General features: G+C 42.3%; 1 protein-coding gene across 3 annotated transcripts in view; it reads right to left on the bottom strand.

The window, feature by feature from the left end:
- CEP112 (centrosomal protein 112) overlaps positions 1 to 16,674 on the bottom strand; it is a 171,813-nt gene that overhangs the window by 5,016 nt on the left and 150,123 nt on the right. For all 3 annotated transcript variants that reach the window (XM_055794990.1, XM_027786856.2, XM_027786857.2), the window contains one exon: positions 12,706 to 12,795. In XM_055794990.1, coding sequence (XP_055650965.1) covers positions 12,706 to 12,795 — 90 coding nt within the window. The remainder of the gene's footprint in view (positions 1 to 12,705; positions 12,796 to 16,674) is intronic.

Here is a 16,674-nt window from a genome sequence, read left to right as displayed (position 1 = left end):
TACCCAACAGATGCTGAGTAAACAGTACAGTTCCAAAGCCGTGTGATATGAAGACAGACCAGCTGGAAGGACTGTGCTTCTGCCCGGCGTGGCTGTATTTGCCGAATTTTGACCCAGGGAAAGCAGGGAGAGCCTGGTTCAGCTCCATCCATTGAGCCGCACAGGACTGCTCGCACACATTATTGCTTGGCTGAATCAGGGCCTCCCACCTGTACTTAACCTCCGATAGAATTAACCGCTTAATTCAAACTAAGCAAGTACTTAGGTGCTTTTCTGGATTAGCAGCTGAATATGTAAATAAAGGATGAAAGGGATTCAAGATCAGATTAACTTATAAAATATCTTAAAACTTTCAAATTGAATCTTTTTCCCCAATGATTTACACCCCAACGACATTTTGTGCTAATTTTGTTTTAGTTACCAAATTGCTTCAACCTACTGTTGCGACCACAAATCAAAACCTCAGCCTCACATCTGAAGAAGCCACGAGTTTCATCTTCCAGCTCCCGGCACGCACACGCGTACACACGTGAGAACCCAACAGAGTTCACTGCAAGATGTGCCAATTACCATCTCACCGTAAAAGCAAGCCGTGCCAAAATATGCATTAGGCATAATATAATTATCAATACAAAAGGATTAAAACCATCTGATGAAACTTTAGGGGAAAAAAATCTCTCTCTGAGTCATTCCGCCATGCAGAAGAAATCTCCAGATCTCTATGCAAAAAAGCAATTAGAGGCTTTCCCTGTGAACTGCAAGTGATGCCACTATGCAAATCTGAAGGAAAAAAATAAATGGTGAGACAGGAAACCTTGTTTGAACTCTGCTTGTATATAAGCCATGAATTTATGTTTCTGAAAGTTACTCCAATAAATTTATGCTACTATTTCTATAAAGGCTTTCAAAGTTATGCATAGGTGCTTTGCCAGGATAAATATTTTCTGAGCCAACAGCCAGTTTGGGTGGGGACCTTGATAGAGCAGCAGCATATATTTCAGTTAATTCAACACAACACATTTGTTCTTGGTGAGACGGGAGCAGAAACAGGCAGCTAGGACAGCAAAAGGCTTTTATTTCCTAACTTTTGAAGAATAAGATCTGTTTCACGAGTGAGAGGGTCTGGACGATCGCCTTGCCAACACGTTGGGGTGACCCAGCCAGCCCAGAAACCCCACGGCAGGGGCCTGACTCGCACCCAGGCTCCGTGCTTCCAGGCGATGCCGATTTCGGGAGCTGAGCCCAGACTCCGATATAACTCACCACACCGTGATCTAGCCGTGCCCCCCGAGCCCCCAGGACTCACACCAGCTTCCTCCAGTGCCAGGCACACAGCGAGAGCCCCTTAGTACCATTTTTTCTAGAGGAAAGTCAAGAAAGTTTCGTCTTAAGTAGCTGCAACACAAATTGTAATACAGCTCTGTGAGTAAAATAATGATCTAATTGTGCGACAGTTTGCTTTCAACCAGGTCACTGGTTTTAATAGTTTAATCTGCACGTGTCCTCTAAATACCTACTTTCACACCGCTGTTAAGGTCTGCTGTTAACTCTGCAAAGCAGCAAGGGGATGGTTCCCTTCTGACAAAGGTGTTTCTTGGAAAGTCAGGAAGAAATACGTACTGTGCTTTAAAGTCTGGGTAGCTATTACTGGGTCAGCTGAAAATGGAGAAAGAAAATGAGAAACAAGCCCTGGTAGCTGAAGTATTGCTCGGGGCTGATTTCTTACTCTATTTCAGAGAGAAGACTCGCACTTTTTTTTGTCAGTGAAAGCTGTTTTTTGGGTTAGAACTGCAATTGGTTTGTTTGCTAAGACAAAACGTGTTACTTTCAACTGCGCTCGCTAACAATTGCATCATAATAAGATAAAAATAAGATCCCAGCTGTTTCCTGTCACATCACGATAAAAAACATGCTGGTATTTTTGGCTGAAGTGACTATCAAGGTTTATTGACCCAAGAGAGTAAAATAGTGGATGGCAAAAATCAAAATCACTTCTTAGAAATGAAAAATAACATACAGTGGGCTAAGGCATATTAATTGTAATGGGGGAAAGGTTGGTTTTTTTTTTTAACACTTATTTCTGACCAATGGAAGCTATGTCTGCAGGAATGTTTTGCGTGTGCGTCTGTACCTTAAAGGCTTTTACAGCCTTAAGCTGCCTCCCTAGGATCCACAAATACTGTGTCTCCTCTTGCACTCTTGAGAGATGTTTAAAATTGCAATACTTCAGCCCTCAGGAGGGCTTTAGTCCGTTGGATGTGGATAGCTCTATTTCATTTACTGTTGTGTTCGTTTTTCTTCAGTCCTGAGAAAGCTTTTTCTAAAAATTCATTTTGGTGAGTTGATTTAATCCATGAACCCCCAGGAAGGTTTTATAGCTTTTAATATTAAGCTGCCACACTGGTCTTTGTTTATTCAGGTTGGTGGCTAACATATGAGGTTGAAAGTTTTACCATCAATCATCTTTGGTGTCAGCAGAAACAACTGAAAGCTGAAGTTGCCACACATAGCTCACGCATGCTTAGTCATGAGAGAGATAAATATCCACACAATTACACAAAGTGATGCAAAATGCAGGGAATTGGTAATTTCACAGACTACAACGAGATCTGGTCATAGCTGGGCATTAACCATTCTCAGAAGAGATAAAAGCTGAGTTTGATGCCCAGAAGATAAACCTCCAAATCTGAGCTTCCCAAACCAAGCCGTCAGGCCTGGCCCAACACTTTTCAGTAACGTCAGATGAGTTTCTATTTTACTACTTCAAGGATTCTTCAGGTGGCACAGTTCAGTTTTGCAGCTACTTATTGTTTCTAAAGGCTTCAGAAGGATGTTTGTGGGGCTGGGGGGGAGCACAGGACCCACCAGGGACAGGTCCCATTGGCACCCAGCTGCACCCTAGTCACTCTCCTGCCTGTTTAAAATAAAAATCCAGGAGAAATACGGTATCTTCAAGATGACCAGAAGCATTGTAGTCTGTGCGCTAAGAACAGCCAGCAAAGCAGAAGAACTTCTGCTTCCTTCTGTGCTTTGCTATACAGCCACAACCACGCCATGACTTCTCCAGGTTCCCAACAGCCAGCTCCCCCCTTCTTACTTCCAGGAGGTCTGTGATGCCAAGTTTATGATCCTGAATATACTGGCCCTTGTGCAAAATCTCCACCTCATAAAAAAATTAAAAAATTACACACACACACCCTGCCCCCAAATGCAATCATCTCCACATCTCCCAACTGTAGATGACTTTATTTGTACCAGAGGAACATACAGAAAATGCAAAAGAAACTCTGAAGTAGACATTGCCAAAGCAAATGAAGGGACCACAGAATAACTTGTTCAAGTTCCTTTAAAAATAATAAATCTTGCCTTGAGGGGCATGAAGTTAACATTTTGTTTATGTCAGATAAGAATCAAAAGGCAGTTCACTCAATGAAGGTGTTGTGGGTTTTTTTAGTATCTTAATTTCTGCCTGTTTATAATAGTTAAGAAGGGTAATAATTCCATGTGTGCCAGGAAATACTAGGATAGTGACCAAAAGGCATAATTAGGATCATTTTAATTATTATCAAATTTTCTCCACGTTTCAGGGGGAATAAGATGAGAAAAGTAATTTTCTGCATCTCTCAAATCCTTTCCTGCATTATTTAAACAATGGTATGTTATAATGCCATTTAAAAGAGAAATCTCTTTAAAAAGATTATGCATCTATTCTCTAGTACACTTCTCTGAAGGAAGATGTGAAAGATCTGCTGCAATAAACCTGAAGACAGGTTAGGGTAAAAAAGGTAAAAATAACTCCTTCAGCCTTAGGCAAATAATTTCAGACTAAAGTATCATCCTTCTAAATGAGGATAATAATAATAATAATAATAATAATAATGATGATGATGATAATGATGATGATGATGATGATGATGCACAGGTCAACTTCATTCAGGTGATGTGAAGATTGCTGAAGTAATTTTCTGAAAGCACTTTCAAAGGGGCAAGCAAGGGACAAATTACTGCAATGCCATCCCAATTAAAAAAACCAACCCAATCAACAAAAAAGCAAACAACCCAAAAATGTCAAAGTAATGAATAATCACTGCTTGCTTGTGTCCTCCCTAACTGCAGTGACTCCACCTTTGCTTCTCAGAGCTCCTAAACTCCTACTCCTGCAAAAGTGCTACTACGAGCCCCTGCGGCCCCCTCCTTCATCGGCTGTGGCCGAGGAGCCACATCTACCAAAATCTGCAATTTCCTTAAATTTCAGATGTCTCAGGTTTCCGTTGTAAGAGAATATTTAACTGGAGCTTCAAAGCATCTCAAACCATTTTGAGATGAAGAATCAAACGATGTATCCATCTTTCCAGTGAAGAACGATATCCACTGCTTTTTAGTCCACATCCTCTCTCATTCGAGGCAGTGGGAATTTCTATTCTTACTGTGCAATGTACGTTGAAATACGGTTCTTCCAGATTTAGAGAAACAGAATGCAATTTGATACAAATGTTCTCAAGCTCTTTAGAAAAAAATAATGAACGCTATAAATCGCATGAATTTGGCTCAGTGGAAAACAGTCACCAAGCAAGATCAGCTGAGCAAGTTATTTTGTCAAGTGTACACCATGTTTTTCTCCACTGAGAAAATCCTGCTGGAGAACCTCCTCTGTTCTGACAGTTTCAATAAAACATAAATTGGTGGCATAGCCGTCCTCCTTGTTTTCCTGTCTTTAGCTAGTAAACCATCGCAGCGTCCAAAACATTTTTGCCTTGTTGTTTTACTAACCCCCAGGGACCTCCAGTTATGCTGAGCTGCTCGCCGAGCACTGAGCTTTCTGCTCTTTTTTTTTTTTATTTTCCAACCTGCATCCAAGAAGCCTTATTACTTATTACAGTGGCTTGTATTTTGATATCTTTTTCTTAACCAAGATCTCCCACCTGGAAAATCCTCTGTAGTTCAGCAATGTGAGTCTATATAATTCATAGCTGCAGAGGAAGGGAAGGGAGGCAAAGCTTTTTTTTTTTTTTTTTTAAAAAAAAAACACCAGTGGGCTACATATGGCAAGAGCAGCATTCTTGGGATTACGCGAGCTGGAGAGGAATAAAAGCTTTCACTGTCAACACCATACAACAACCAGGAATGTTGTGGCTAGAAAATCCGCGCTGTTCTCTCAGCCTCCCCCTCCCCAGGGCTCTGCTATTGTTCCAGCTGGGATTTGGAGGATCCCCGACTTCTTTCCCCCTCCTTCCACATGACTCATCACAGATGCCATCTTTGTCCCTGAGCACTATTTCCTCCAGCTCTTGTCAACGCTGTCCTTTCATCGGCCGGAGTGGCCAGGCTGCACCAGGAGGGTCCTGCCCTCCGCCGGGCGACGGGGGCTCGGGGATACGGGTCACCACCCTAAGCAGCAGCAACAAAACCTGAACCAGCCCAGGCACCAGGGGCCAAAGCTGGGACACAGGGTGCTCATTGCCGGCTCCGCCAATTCCCAATACGCCAGCAAGATAATTAAGGCTGAAATAAAGCTATAAGCATTTTTGACACCACCACCGGAAGGTATTTATGTATTTCAGTTTTCCATTCCGGCATGTGTTACCTTCCATATAATCCTTTCCATCTTGGGGCGGTTCAGCAAGTCAAGGTTTCAGCGCCTGATGCACGGAGGTGCTGAGCGCCCACGAACGACAGCCAGAGCTGCCAACACTCAGCAGTGTGCAGGATGCGGCTCCCTATCTTCACACTGGCTGTGCGAACAAGCAAACCTTTGTAGATAATCATCAGAAACTACTTTAGCCATCACCATTTCCTTCTTTTTCAAGAAGAAAAATCTAATCAGCATCTCAACTGGAAAAGCCGCCGTTAGGTTTTGGAAGCATCAGGGTGGGGTAAAAGTCTGCTCTTGGGCATGGGTGGGGGTGGGCAGCGCAGGCTGCCACGGCTGCGCACCCCACATGGGCTTCTGATGGGGGGCATTGGGCACTGATTAAATGGCAAACAAAATAATACTTTAGAATTTAAATGATATTCAAGATCAGCACAAAGTTGGTCTTTTCCAGTCCTTTTTAGCCCCGGCCAGGCACCTCGTCACCTAGAAAAAAATGAATGGGACAGTTCACTAATTGAGCCCACACCGGAGGTGAGGTGCCTGTGCTCTTCTGCCATTTTTTTTTTTTTTTAATTCCCTGCATTAAATACCAGCATTGTTGCCCTTTGTAGTCCCACTTTAAACCCTTCTGAAAGAACAAAATTCGCTTAATTGGTAATATGCAAGCAAACCACAGATGCTCTAAAATGATGTACTGCTCTCCTAAAAGAAAGTTCTCTTTCTCAGTCACTCCTATTGTCTTAACAGAAGCGCTAGAAAACTGACATTTTAAAACACTCTCTAATTCCTGCATGCCAGCATATGCTTCTATTCCTTTTTGGTAAAAAACACTCTTTTTCCTTTTAACTATTTGTTCTGTAGTTGTTTCTGTTTTAAAGTCTTTCTCCAGCTGGCCACTTCGTTCCAATAATTCATTCCCTTCTATAAAGTGGGTATACATTTGTGTGTTTTCCGGTTGTGTCTGATTACCACAGCTAACACTTGATCGTTGACTTCCACACGTACATCATCATCATCTACCTCTTTTCCCTTTGACAGTTGCACAGTTGGTGAGAGCCTTCTCTCCCGCAGTTCCTGCCATATGGAGCTCCTAGGAACTTTCAACTCCATTGATTTCCAGCTCCTTTCAAATCCCACCTGCAAATCTGTTTTTCTGTGCTTGAATCTCAGCTTCTATCTCCTGCTAATCTGAAACTCCGTGCTATACAGTATCATTTACCATATTCAGTTTAATTCTGCATTCCTTTCATGGCAGGCCTCCCAAGAAAATGCTATACAAAATGTAAAATAAGTCAAATGCAAAAGCATGACTTGTTCTAGCAATCTCAGTCTTCATTAAAAATTGGGGGGTGCTTTTGTATCAAAGTGATCAATTAATATAGCAATGGAACTGCATGTCTGGTAGACACGAGCTAACGTAGAAGTGGTAGAATTGGGCTCCAAATCATGTCAGTACTCATCTTACGGTACCTAAGCCAACATGGCCACACACCTGTAGGGGCACCCGTATCCATGAAAGATCCCTTACAGGGATATAGTGGGAATCAGTCCGATTCTTCCCCATCAGCCTCCATCGGGGCGTCTGAAAAACGAGCAACTAAGAAATGGATGTTCTGGTCTGCGCATGCCGAACAGCCTGGCCAGCGCGCTCCCGCTCACACCAGATCCTCCACTGCTTGGATGTGGCTCTCCAACATCAATAAAAACGTTTTAAACTTCAGACTTGTTTACCGTAATTAGTGAGGAAAGAAATCTTCCGTGGTGCTGCCTGCAGACACTGTGCCGGCAGCTTTGCAGGTGGCAGCCTGCGGGGAGCGACCCCTCTCTGCCTGTTTGTCCCCTACGTTTTTCACAATATACAGACAAACAGGGAATGTTTTATGGGAGGAAAACAGCTGAAGGACACAGAACCCTCCTGACCCCAGGGCACGGGGCGCTGGCAGAGCACAGGGTGGGCAGAAGGACCCTCCTCGGCCACGCCGAGCTGCAGAACACTCGCTCTCCAAATACAACCCCTCCTGCTCCGTGCTGGCCGCGTACAGAAATGGCAGGAACTCCTTTAACGTGACGATATCTAGTGTCGCTGCTCTTGAAAGTCACAGTGGAAACTTCTTTCAGCCCCTCACTCTCTTCTGCGTGGCCACAGAGGCTGCTGAGCCCGGCTCCATCGCCTGCTCCCCGAATCCCTCCTGCGGTTCAGATCGTTCCAATCTGGACGAAGCTTGCCATTTCTGTGGGAGCAGAAATGGGTCTCTGGAGGAAAATTCTGGAAGTGTTTCAGTGACGTGGGTTGAAGCAACCAGAGCAAATGGCAGAATTTCATCACTGCCTCCAGTGCGTGCTGTTTGTTTCTCAGTTTCCAAAGTGCTCGTCGGCTCTGCAAAGCACACGCTGCCTAAATCGTCAGCTGGCCACGGAGCTACCTTTTATTTTTCAATGCAGAAGGTAGAGCTTATTAGACTGATTTTAGATGACTCTACCATGTTCTGAGAAAGACAACCCTTTGAGAACGTGTGGGAATTCAAGGCAGGGGCCCCAGCAGCTTCTGCAGTCAGCTGAGGTGCCTGGGCTAGCAGCCCTGCCACGGGGAGCGCCGGGGCTCGCACCAAACCACCTGCAGTGGTCCACCCACCTCCAGATGGAGGCAGCTCCACTGCCTCCACGTGATTTCTCCTGAGCACATACAGCAGGGCAGGACGAGGGAGGTGAGGGCAGAGACTTGCTGTGAATTTATCCGATTGCATTTAAAACTCCGTGATACCTTTCAAAAGGAATCTGAAAAGAAATACGGACCAAACCCCCTAAGCTAAAGGGACAACGTGCCTCAAATCTTCCAGCCATCCCTATGTTAAGAACCACCCGGGACCCCTACCCTGGACCCAGGTCCTTTGCTCGCAGCTCCGCAGGCAGCAGCCCTGTTCCCATCAAGCAGAAGGGGTGGCAAGTGTTAGAAGTTCTCTGTGCTACACAGCAACTAAAATTGCAGAACGATGCATCACGGCATTCATCTGAGAACAAATATATTTAGTTGGCATGGAAACAGTAAGTTAAGCTGAACGGGGTAAATATCTAGCAGCCTTAAAAAACCAAGCGAGTCAGAATAATACACATTACCAATGAAAACGGGCTGAATACTTTTGAATCACAGCTCTTTTACAATTATCACTCCTGTTTTCATTTGAACATGAGTGAAATCCACTTAAACTAAGCCATTCCATTTTATTCCAAATACTTCTACAACATCCTTATTCAGATAACTCTTCTCTCCCTTTTTTATAATCTATTTGAGAAAAAAGAAATTAAAGGGCTGGAAATCTACATTGGTATTCGCCTTCATTTCCTCAGTAATATACATGGATTGAATATAATTGATTTTCCGTCTTCAGAGATCTCTCTCTTTTAAGACTCTATTTGTGACTTGACTGCTGGAGGACTATTCCTGAGGTTTCAGTATCTACAGTGTTGCTACTTCAGTTGCTTGCAAACATGAGGAACATTTTCCCTCTATTACTCCCAGTCAGAAATTTTACATCATACTCAATCTACCCCTACAGTTAAAAACATTAGAACATGGAATGAAAAGAACAGTTGTTTTTTTTTTTTTTTAATGAAAAAATTCTTGCATGCAATCTTGACAGATTCTTGGAGCTTTTTGGTATACCGAGTTGGGGTGATCAACCTTAAAAGAGGAATTTGAAATGAAAGGAGGTATTCTAAAGAAATCTTGGTAATAAAGCAAGAAGATCACTACCATTAATTTTTATACAAGCCCCAATTCAGCAAAATTTGTTGCACATGCCGAAATTCCTGGATACATTAAGGCACATGCTCAAGCCCTCAGTGCTATGCGTCATTTTCAATTACACATTCACAGGACGTAAAGTCTGTTGTATTTAGATTTAGATTTTTTTAACTATGACTGACAACTGCACAAAGCCATATGACTCAAGAAAGAGAAACATTTTTAGTAGAATGAAAGATCGTTCTATCAGAAATCTTGTCTTCCATTAGATCCAGGCACGTGTCAGAGACAGCCAAGCGATACACTACAAGAGTATGTGATACAGGAACATCAGTTAAATGGGATTAGGTGACAGGAGGCCAGCTCCTGGAATTACATAGTACCCAGATGTAGGAAACGTCAGCACTGCTTTGCAAGGAAAAGGTTTGGACACATCCCACTGTCCTAGGAACCTTCCCAGCCTGCTTTAATTGCCTTGGGACTATATAGCAAAACCGCATAAATATATATATATATAAAATATAAATATATATATATACACACATATAAATATTTAGTTGTATAATATATATAAAATAAATACATATTATGCATCATTTTATTTAATGCTAGTTTGCCACTTCCCATGAATACAATTACATACGTCTTAAGAAGGTGGCCACCTAATTTCTGAAGGAAACATCCAGCATTTTGAGATGAAGAAAGCTGATAACAGTTCTGAGACGCGAAGTGCAGCATTGCTGAACACATGGACTGTTGTCCTAGCAAACCATGCTTCGGAGAGACAGGACAACCTTTATGGAAAAGCTAAAACCATTTAGGTTAGCCCAAGTGGGAACAGCTCCCAGGCACTTTTGACATTGGAATTCATCATTCAGAGAACGCTGCCTTACTGCACCACTGATGGAGCACCACAGGTACTACGTGATTGTATCTACTTCCCCTGTAAAGAGGACTGAACAAGTAAACAGGAGTAAACACCTGTTCATACAGGAACATGAAGTATTGGCATGAAAAAGCTCTGCAAAAACAACAGCTCATCTTCAAGCGCAGTGCCATGCTCGCCTCTCGACAGCTCAGGGCTTGCTCCCAGCGTCCTGCCAGTCTATCTTCCCCCCTTATTTATAGGATAGTTTGTCTTTCTGGATAATTAGAATAAAAAAAGGTTAAGTCTGTGCGATCACCACAGGGTTATTGTAACAAAGAGTTAAGCTTCATGGATCTGTCAGTCACTTACAGACTCAAGAGCTGTAAGGACTTTGCACTGAAAAAAAAGACAAACATGGAGCACTAAGATACCACCCAACAAGCCATAACGAGAAACAGCTTTTTATTTTTAATTAAAAGCACAACAAAATGTTTTTTCATGTCTCATTCATTTGTTTGTTGTTGTTATAGAATCAAAACACAAGATTTTTCCTTTTAATGAAAAACAGAAGCTGTTTAACCCTCTCTTCCTTATTTATAGACATGTAAGAGCGCAGAAAAGTGGCCTTTGTAACAGCGCCAGTGCAAATCTTGGTGTTTTGTGCAATTCCAATTCAGACAATATTTGGTGAAAGGAGAAAGCAAGTTCTAAGCTATTGCCTTAAATATTTCAACTCTCTGATCGACTGACGAGTTGTTAGCTACTGCTAATGCTTGATGAACATGCTTACAGGTAGCCTGGCCAAGAGAAAAGAACTGGAAATATGTCAGAGCTGTCACTTTTGCATTTTTCTTCTGGAGAGATAAGTGTAACTAATGAAGTAACCAGTCACAGAGAAGACACACTAACAACCTTCAACATGTTTGTCTGCAAAATAGACCAAAGCCACCTAAAGGCAAAGATCTTCCACAGCTCCAGCTTCTTCAGAGTCCCAGCGGATGAACGGCAGAAAGAAGCCCACCGATGCACTCCGACATGAGCCCTCCCTAAGTCTGTAACATATTCCTGCTTTGTAGGAAAAGCTCTAAGCTGGATGGTGCAATGTCATTTAAATAACATTTCTGTTCTATTTATACCGGGCAACGGGCCATTCCCAGCTGAGCTAGTCCTCCTTTAATTTAATGGATTAATCAGGGAAGCCCTGTGGGTTGGTTTGGACCCGGCGCTCATCTAAGAGAAAACCTGGAAGGCAGAAAGAGGGGACCATCCCCTGGCATCTGCATGTCTAGCCCTCCAATGAAGCATTTCACAAGTCATGTTTTGTTTCTTTTCCTGGATCCTCTCTTAAAATGGGTCAGAAAAAAAGCAAAATGGCCATGGCAGAGATTAAAGAAAAGAGATTTGGAAGAGGATCTCACAGCGTGCAGGGCAGTGCTGTTCCCTGGGAGGGACAACCATGCGCCAAAGAGCTGATTTTCCTTCTTCTTCCCCAGGAGACCCTTTGAAGCCAAAATGCAAGGCTTGTAGCCAACTCGCTCATTGCACCAAATTCCTCTGACGCGGCAAGCACTGCAGCTAAGGGTGACCCTGGCCCGGCACCTGGATTTGGGAGGCAGAGGGGGAGGAGAGCTGAGCACCGTCTCTCCCGAGGGGATATACGGGAACGTAAACACCAAGGGCAAACGAGGGTTCCCGTGTGCAAGAAGGATGACAAAAACTGGGGAAAAAATATTTAAAATTCATGATGATTATTCTCCTGAAACCACCCCAACTTACTATTCCTGCAGTTATAGATTTATAAAGGCTTTATATAGGATATATGTTATAGATACTTCTTACTCTGCACGAAATAAAGTTCTCAAATGCTGCAAAAACTGATTTGTATTAGAAATCTGTGAACTTGTGTGCAATTCAGATATCCACCACCTGTACATTTTCCTGACTACTTCAATTTAATCAGGGTTGATCGCAGATCATTGACTTTCCATTTCAACACCAGCCTGTAAACTACACACACCATGTTGCCTGAAGCACACTGGAACTCTGATTTCACTGAAAGTGTCCAGAATAATTTTAGCGCTATTAATCATATGGAACTGTTTACAGACAACATGCTAGGACAATAAATGCATAAGATCAGGAAGAAAGATTATTTTTAGCTCAGTTAGTGTCCCATTATAAATCTCCTTGTACAAGCCATTAAACAACAGGTTAGAATAGTCTCAGAAATCTCTATTAAACAGTACAGCCAGTTCAAAATAAATGCATCATTTAACAGCTAGAATAGTTAAAATACCAACTTGAAATAGAGAGCATGAGATAAGTATTTGCCTGTAGGGTTCAGACAGTTTAATTCTCTTTTATTACCCCAAAAAAGAGAAAAGAAAGCTAGCTGAAAAATTTTCAGGGAAATATGTGCTTTTGCTTTCAAGCAAGGTATTATTTTTAAACCTCGAACCTCCTCGCCCCAGGGGAGAGGAGAGGGGGGACGGTGCCCGGTACCTGCTCGTGGGTCTCCAGCTCCCTGCGCTGCAGCTTCTTCTCTGCAGCCCGTGCCTGAAGGCGGTAACTCTCCACTTCATCTTGTAAGACCTGAAACAATACCAAGGGATGCAAAACACAGGTGAGAAACACAGGATGGCAGAAAAACTTACAGGTCATGTCTTTCAATGAGCTGATTAAGAAAACAGTGCAGTATCAGCCCAGCTCTTCAGCTGCAGATGCTTCCAGCCACACGTGATAGCTGCTAAGACCCAGTTCGGCCACCTTTACGGAGGAAAGTTATTCTGCACGGGTAAGACCATTGCTTGAACAGGAGTAGTTAGATCTTAGGAGTTCTATCTTATCTCAGGCTACAAGTATTCATACAAAAAATGCAGCAAATACCCTCAAAGGTTGGAAGGGAAATGGAAATGTTGCAATTGCAACAACTGCATTTGCATTTGCATTTGCAATTGCAAATGCCTCAGGTTTTTGTTATCATCTTATTTGTGCTTCCTAGGAACGCTTCTGCAGTGTACCAATAACTTTTCCTTTAAGCCAGAGGAATAATCCTCTCACTGGAAAACCTTGTCTGGAATTTGCAGTGAAAATGTATTCCATATTATTGAAACGGGATGCTCGCTGAGACGAGGGGCTCCCCTCCTGCCCTGCAGCAAAGTCTAGCATGTGATCTACAAATGAAGTATAAATGGCAATAAATAAAAGGAATATTATGATCATGTCACTTTACCACAACTATCCAGTCTTTATTTAGTTCAGAAATAATCACTTCTAAACCAAGCTCGTAAAAACGCATTGACAAATTTATTTTGTCATCATTGTTCTTCTTATATATTTATTTTTATTATGGCAGTCCCTCAGAGCCTTGATCTTTTTGTTATACGCTTAACAAAAGAACAGTCATGCCCCAAGGAACTGATAGTCTATGTTATTTCTAACAGATACACACCAAACAAACAATACAGAGTTTCAAAGATTATTTTTTTTAAAGTTTCCTAGTCATTGTTGAATGTTTGAATACACACTTAACATTTACTTACACATTTACTAAAAGCTTAGTTACGTTGTCAGCTTGAATAAAGGCATTGTTAACTGCAAGTGCTGACTTGAAGCAAAGTGCACAATGTGGATGTTAGATTGACATCAACACAGAGGCGGCTGTGGAAGCAGAAAGGGAATATTTTGAGTTATCTTTTGTATGCCAGGAAACCAGGGCACTGCTCCCCACCAGCTGAAAAGCATGGTGCAGAGTCAGGAGTGGACCCGGGGAGGGACTCACGCTGGAGATACGCTATAAATGGCACAGAAGGTGCCTCCAGTGTTGCTTTTTAAAAAGCTGAGCTGCTCCGAGACCTTCTGCAGAGCGCCCTTGGAAGGAGGGACCGGCGAGTCCACTGCCTCTTAGTGCACTTCGCAGAACGTGCAACATGGTTAACATTGGCTTCCTCCTAGTAGGACACCCCTGTATAAACCAGGACCATTAAAAGTACTTGCAGTGCAAAGATTTAACAGAAGAAAACCCCCTTGCTCTTTTCCACAGCACTGAAATACTGTACTCAAATAATTTACGGGATAAAATTGCTATTGAGATAAGATAAGAGGACTACTTATGATAGATCTTGCATGTTGTTTTGAAGTGATGCCAGGCATTAACTTTCAAGTCTTATAGCTATAAAACTATTACATGTTCTGATGCCAAAAAATGTTACCAGACCCAAGCATGAACTTCAGATCTGCCCAGGGACTTTTATGCTATCACTGCTTCTGAGAAATGTTGAAATCCAGGCTTTGAGTGTAGAACCGGTTTTCAATACTCAACAAGTCTTGCAGCACCAGGAATTTGCATTAATATAATGAAATATATGTGTGAATTGGAGGCTTTTTGTTTTCTTTTTGTACATCTAGTTTTGTAAGGTAAAACACAAACAAGCACAGCTTGATTTAACAGCTGAAAGGATCAGACATGCCATGTAGGAATGCCGTAAGGAGCAGGGCCCTTCCATGGATCACCAAAGCCCCAGTGAATTTGACTTAAGTCCTGCCGTAACTCCAAGGAGTCCAGACAGAACTGGTACAGGATGACTCTCAGGACCATGCACAGGGCACAGAACTGGATAAACTACTAAATATGACCTGTCTTCTCCTGCTGTTCCCACATGACCAGCTCACACAGCCCAAACAGCTTGGCACGGTGAAAACTCCGTCGGGAGCTCGCTCGCTGCTCATCAGCCGTCCGACCCGCACTCCCTGCTGGTGCTCCAGAGCACGTCTGGCTCTTTCACAGGACTCTGAAGATGGTCGGTCAAGAGATAACGTGTATGTACAAATGAATATGTAGATATATATGTCCCCGAGAGCAGATTTATATCACACTCCATCACACCAACCTGCAAGTAATGAATACAAACCAGGACCTCAAATTGTTCCTGGTGAAGAGGACAACACACACCGGCAAGGCAGGGAATTGTGCGCTCCTGTCCCCTTCCTTAAAATCTCTGGTTTTACTTTTCTTACAACAGACAAACGTATTTTGCAGAGCATAAAATGAGAGGTTTCTTTAAACCTGAGAGTTTGCAATGCGTCCTAAAGTAATTTAACATGGGAAATTCAGGTAACACAGTCTTCGTTAGGTCCACCTACTCTAGACAGTGCTTGCCAGCATGGAGCGCCTGTATTTTGTTTCATTATGAGAGCAATATCTTTAACGAGTACAATTTAGAAATCAGGTATTTTTACGACAGCATACAAGTGTAGCAAACTTTCAAGTTTTATAATTATCCATTCCCCGATTGCCCAAACCAGAACATACTGTATGAGTTTACAGACGTTGCCAATCACATCAGAACTGGCTGTTTTGCATTGGGATGGCAGAAAAAAAGACTTAACTCTGCTCAGTCGTGCACACCTCTAACCTCACCACTCCTGGACTATTGCTGTGTTGCATAGCAGTCCCTTTGTAGAATCTAGTTTTGTGTATAAAGGATGATCCATGAGTAATTAATGTTCATTTGGGGATTTCAGCTTTCCTATCAGCATAAGGACAAAAAAAGTAAAACCAAAAGATCAGTATTTGATCAAAGCCATGCCAAAAAAAAAAAATCCAACCAAAAAACCCCCATCAAAATCTCATGGTTGCTGTAGATTCCTGCATATGATTAGCTCTGAAAATAATAATTAGATGTAAGCAAGTTTGTTGCCTATGATTTTAATTTTCTAGACGGAATCATGATGGATGTCATGAATAATGCACCCTTTTGAAGATCACACTGAAAATTCTCTCTATTGTCAAAAAGCTTCACACGCGGTGGCCAGAGCCTGCGTGCTGATAGCTGCTTCTGAAGCTACCCAGGTCCCAAAAATCTTTTTCTGTATCTGACAGAGAAGCTTTTATCACATGGAATACTCTTTAAAAAACAGCAGAGGATTTACCCCAGGTACACCACAGAGCACCTCTTTTGTAAAATTAAAACAATGGGGTTTTGTTTGGTTTTGTTTAGAAATGCAGGTTTTATTCTACACCTTCAAAGTGTCAGATTTTGCCCAAAGAGTAATAGAGCTTATGTTTAATAACTGCTGAGATGAATAAAAAGGGATTATATATATATAAACAGACCAATTTTTAAGTGCAGAGCCTTTTTTCCCTAAATGGAAAACAAAACCTATTTAGTTAATTTTTTCCAGGTACAGAATTAATCCCTATCCCTCAGCTTTGCTAAGTTGACTTGCATCACTGTTACAAAGACAGGTTGGTTTTGTTTTTTATCTGTTAAACCGGCTTTCAAATGCCATGTAAACATGTTTGCTGTTGAACGTCTACACCATACCTGACCTTGGAAGTGCTTTGTGTTGGCCTGAGAACAAAGAAATGAAACGTTTTGCTTTCCAGCCCAGATATCCTACACTTTGAAAGGGTCTTAAAAATGTAAATGAGATAATAAGCTCTACTGCAACAATGTGGGTGAATTACAG

Source organism: Falco peregrinus, chromosome 2, assembly GCF_023634155.1.
Source record: "Falco peregrinus isolate bFalPer1 chromosome 2, bFalPer1.pri, whole genome shotgun sequence".
Taxonomy (NCBI): Eukaryota; Metazoa; Chordata; class Aves; order Falconiformes; family Falconidae; genus Falco; species Falco peregrinus.
This window is presented reverse-complemented; position numbering and strand designations above follow the sequence as displayed.